General features: G+C 32.5%; 1 protein-coding gene across 2 annotated transcripts in view; it reads left to right on the top strand.

Annotated features, from left to right (window-relative positions):
• The first annotated feature begins 1048 nt into the window (after window positions 1–1048).
• Window positions 1049–5188, top strand: part of LOC108549945 (angiomotin-like protein 1) — a 6379-nt gene continuing 2239 nt past the window's right edge. For both annotated transcript variants that reach the window (XR_001890380.1, XM_017903535.1), the window contains exons 1-11: window positions 1049–1127; window positions 1287–1468; window positions 1722–1984; window positions 2085–2280; window positions 2416–2705; window positions 2792–3192; window positions 3281–3426; window positions 3491–3825; window positions 3899–4033; window positions 4118–4299; window positions 4381–4535. Coding sequence is in view for 1 of the 2 variants with exons in the window: in XM_017903535.1 (XP_017759024.1) it covers window positions 1049–1127; window positions 1287–1468; window positions 1722–1984; window positions 2085–2280; window positions 2416–2705; window positions 2792–3192; window positions 3281–3426; window positions 3491–3825; window positions 3899–4033; window positions 4118–4299; window positions 4381–4535 (2364 nt within the window). In the remaining variant the exon portion in view is untranslated. The remainder of the gene's footprint in view (window positions 1128–1286; window positions 1469–1721; window positions 1985–2084; window positions 2281–2415; window positions 2706–2791; window positions 3193–3280; window positions 3427–3490; window positions 3826–3898; window positions 4034–4117; window positions 4300–4380; window positions 4536–5188) is intronic.

Raw genomic sequence — 5188 nt, 5'->3', positions numbered from 1 at the left:
GCGTACCCGCTTTCGTATACGTCGCACCCTGATGAGGAATGCGGGAACTAGCAATTTTTATTTCTCGTGCGTGGAGCAGTAAAGTGTACTAATTTATTGAAATAATTACGACACTCATCCCGTTTTTGCACTTTCGCATAATGTGAGTAATCGGACATTAATTAAATAGGACCATCTGCTTGCATTTTGGTAACACGGCATGTGAAAAATCCTTGCTGGATATAGCTCGAGTATATTCTTTTGTTTATTTATACAGCCCTTCAAGTTCAGAAAGTTATAAAAATATTAAATATCGCGTGCAAGAGCAGTGCTCTCGACTTTGCAACATGCATATACTGATGAGACAAGTCCATGAGACCTCGAATACTTTCCCGCTACGATGTTACGCATCAACGAAAAATTCAATATCTCCGGATTATCAACATTCCAGAGTGTTGACACCTCTGTCAGAGTGCTCTGCTTTACCATTACTATAACATCACCATCTCTTTCTTAAACACTAGCTTTTCATAATTCTTTCTCTGTTCCTCGTTTTCGAATGCCGCGTAGTGTCAAATAGAAGAATGCATGAATAGGTTTACGTTCCCACTGATTTTTAACGTTTAGAAATGTGAGAGTGATTAATCTGTGAGCATTGTTCGTATCTTCTTCGTTTGTCTTCTCAATAAATTTCGAGGTGAAGTGTTTTTAAATACTGATTGAAATGCATTGTAAAATAAACTTTTTATGAAAATAGGTATGTTATAAATTCGTATTTCTTAAGAACCTTTGAAGATTGGTCGAATTTTTTCGTTAACTTTTTAATATTGTATGTAGGAGTGTATAAAAGGTATATTAAAGTAAAATAAACTAATTTTTGTAAAATACATTTATCTATTCAAACAAATTAGTGATCAATATAATATACGTAATAAAATATGATAACACGTGCTTTAGCAGAGATTATATATAAATAAATTGACTCTTTATATTTCGTGAATAATTCTGTAAAATTAATTTTACGCATTTGCAGATAAAATATATCAAGTGTAAATGAAATAATAGAAAAATGAGTTCTCTGCAACAAGGTAGCAGATTCTTACCTTTTTCAAATAATAATATACAAAGGAAGCAACTATCAATGCAAGGTACAACAAAATTTCATAATATATTTACTTCATATTTTTAACATTACTCTTAAACATTCAAATTTATGTGTTTCTCAAAAATTTTTAAAACAAATAAAGTATTAATTTATGAAAGGTTATGAGTATTGTTTTTCAAAATATCTAATATGTATTTCATAGGTGGTCTTCCACAAAGTTTAAGTGGCAGTGAAACTGATGTTTCAACTTCAAATGAGAATTTAACCAATGAAGATCGCTATGTTATAAGACATACAGCTCGTCAAGAACCTCAAGGTCAAGAAAATCAACAGCAAAGTCCATCCAGATCTTCCAGTCATAAAGAAAATATACCAAATATACAAGTAAATATAAATTCATTTGTCACTATTTATTAAGTCATAATATATTTTCAATTATTTTATTGGGAGTAATTCATATTAATCACATGCATGAAAGTTATTTATCATAGTTTTTAATTCTTGGAGAATATTGTCTTTGAGATAGATACGAATATTCTATAATGCCTAGTTGTCCAATTAGATTATTCTTGCATACCTCAAATTGCTATTACTGTTATTAAGTTACGTAAGTGTAAACTACTTTATTGCAATCTAGGGTAACCTGCTCAACAGAAACAGTTTGAAGGACAGTCTGAATGGTTCAAACAGGAACAGTTTGAAAGAGAATTTGAATGGTTCTAATCGAAATAGCCTTAAAGACAGCATTAATGGTTCTAATAGAAATAGTTTGAAAGATAATTTAAGTAATCGTACCAGTGTAGGTTCGAATAGAAGTAGCTTAGATGTATCTACAAGCTCCTACAACACGCTTATTATACACAATGCTAATGATGATAACTCATGGGTACCAACTGGAAGGTAATATACATTCTTAACAAAATGTTGCAAGATTGGTAGGAGTATTTTTATTCCTGTAATTTCTTATAAATATTTATTGAGTGTCAATGTTTAATTTTAGGTTGTCAGGTGTAGTACGAGAACATGGAGATATGGCTTACCTATATTGTGATGGTGGAGGAAAAGGACATTCAAATAGTCCCACTATGCAGTCTTTATCAAATTTATCTCATGAAGATCATGTTTATGAACAACCTAATAACGGAGGATGTCAAGAAATTACAGACATACCAGACGATTATCTTAGTCAATCACAGGTGATTATTTCAGTAACATTAGAATACGTAACAAACGAATATACAAATTTTTTAACTAATCTTTTATTGTAATAAATTTCATTAAATACGTTTAATTTCTTACGTTCATTATTTTATTTTGGTTAAACCAAGCAGGTATTAAAACATCTTGCAAAAGAAGTTAAAGTACCATCTTACAGTAAATTAACGAATAATGGAGGAAATATTGATATGAGAATGAGAGATAGCGATAGAGGGAAACAAAATGATAGTGAATCAGAAGACAGACCACCACCTTCATATATGTCTGTTTTGTTACCATTAAAAAATAAATCTCGACTTCTTGGGCCAATTGAAAAGTTAACATTGTCAAGATCACAACCTGACTTGTCTAGAATCGGCAAACCAGATATTGATAACTACAATTTGCGGGCCACATCTCCACGGTGATTTAATTAAATTAATTATTGGAATTAGTTAACGTTTAATGATTGTTTTGTATAAATAATATTTTTGCTTAATATTCTAATAGACCTCAGACAAAAGGGAGAGAAGAGACGGAATCTGCAACAGGTGAAATTTGGGCACCATCAGAAATGATACAAATTGTAATTCAAGAGAATAGTGCTTTAAAATTAGAGTTAGAACGATGTTATAGCAAAGTTGCTAAATCTCAAAAGTTGGAACAAGAAATCACGAAAGTACACAGGGCTCATGAGGAATTGGCGGCGTCAAGCGAACGAAGAGAGAAACTAGAACGAGCTGCTAGATTGAGGTTACAAAATGACTGCAGACGATTAACCGAATTAAATCGCGCGTTGAGAGATCAAATAGATTTATTATCAGCACGTACAGATAGCCCGCCGATCGTAGAATCTATGAGGAAAGAATTGACGCAACGAGAATTATTAATTGGCCAATTGATTACACAGAGTATGTTTTAAAGTATATTTTATTAATTATTAACAAACAATTGCCATCGATAAAAATATTGTACGGACTCTATTGATTTTTATGCCAGATAAAGAATTAGCCGCAGCGAAAGAAAGGCAGGAAATCGAATTAGCAGCACAACGAGCAACTTTACAGGAGCAGCGTACACACATAGATATTCTAGACACTGCTCTTACTAATGCACAGGGCAATGTAGTACGTCTTGAAGAAGAGGTAATTTTTCCATTTTTCAACAGTTTAATATTTATAAGCTGTTTGTTATATCCATTTTTTACAGTGTCGGAAAAAGCAAGTATACGTAGAAAGAGTAGGCCAACTTCAACGAGCTTTGTCTTCTCTTCAAGCGTCTAGCGATAGAAGAGAAGAAACAGAGAGACAGTTGAGAGGTCAATTAGAACGGGAGTTAAGAGAAGGCGGCGGCGGTGGTGGCGGTGGTGTTAATGGTAATGAACAATCTTCCAATGGAGAAACGATCGCAGAGTTAAAACGACGAATACGCGAAAGAGACGAAAAAATTATGTCACTCGAGGGTGATGTTGCGAAATGGGAACAGCGTTATCTCGAGGAAAGTGCACTAAGGCAAGCGGCAATTGATGCAGCTAGTCTACCAAAGTAAGTTTGCTCGATTAACAAATTTTTCTTGTCATATGCATATTAATTATAATTTATATTTTTAAATAATCAGGGACGCCAAGATAGCTGCGTTAGAAAAAACGAGTCAAGATGCCGAGAAATTAATTGCAGAGGCACGCTCCGAGAAAATGAGACACATGGATGAAGTACATGCTGCACAAAAGAAATTGGCTGATCTTGAATCTAGGTAATATTATTATTTCACACGAATTGCGTATATCTGTAGTGACGTGTATAGAATTGTATTAATACTTAACTGTTTGTTTCATAGAATGAAGGATCTAGAATCAAAATTAGCCGAAAGAGATGCAATGATTAGAGTCCTTCAAAAACATACGTATGATAAGGATAGTAGTAGCAGTAGCGGTGTTGGTAGTTATCCTGCTGCACACTCGTCTCATTCAAGTACATCAGCGGATCACCACACTGCGTTAACAAGCACGCCAGAACTTGGTAATTAAGAATTAACAAAATTTATCAATATAATATTTTATTTGTTGATTAATTGTTTTTAATTATTATATTTATGTTTAGTAAGCAGTGTCTTGGGTGGTGGTAGTGGTTATGGAAGTACTGGTTCGTATGGTGTTACGGACAGTTACAAATATAGGAAGCAAGGCAGCTTCGAGCAAACGAATAAAAGTCTCGATGATCAATTAAAAGAACTAGACTCCCAGCTACTTAGTAAGGTATGCAAGATCCAAGTAAACGTATAGTTAGTATAAAATCGTAGGAACCATTTCGTCACTGTAAAATTATTCTTCCATAAGAAGGAAAACTATGTAAAAAACGGGTTAAACGTAGAATTTTATTTATTCATCATTTCAAAATTATTTTATGAAATTTTATTTTTATTTTTTTCTGTGTACTCTTTTTGCGTTCAACATGATATTTTGATTTTGTGATGTTAAATTCTTTAGTGTTTACTTTAGCTTTATAGCTACAGAAGGCTATGAAAATATTACAGATTGTACAATCAAAGGTATTTTAATGTTCTATTTGGATTAGCTGTGTGAACAAGAATAGTTGATGTGTTGCTCGGAGCATCTTCTATTTGACGATTAAATAAGTTCCACCCTGAAAGCGCATTTCAGCAATGTTCTATAAAGAGTTTTACGATACACCAACTATTCTCATCTTGTGTTTACTATTGCCGTTATTTGCATAATTATGTGTGTTTTATTAATTCAGTTTTTACGAATTTTTATATTTTTTTTATTTTGATTTGTTAGCGAAACTTATACAAAGTAAGCTTTTTATTTGAAACAACTTTTCAGAACATTTATATTTTATTAGAAATTTATGATACTGCATTATAAATAGTTTTATTATCGTTAACTTG

This window comes from Eufriesea mexicana, unplaced genomic scaffold, assembly GCF_001483705.2.
Source record: "Eufriesea mexicana isolate 0111107269 unplaced genomic scaffold, ASM148370v2 scaffold2367, whole genome shotgun sequence".
Taxonomy (NCBI): Eukaryota; Metazoa; Arthropoda; class Insecta; order Hymenoptera; family Apidae; genus Eufriesea; species Eufriesea mexicana.
The sequence above is the reverse complement of the archived record's forward strand: the minus strand, read 5'-3'. Positions and strand labels throughout refer to the sequence as shown.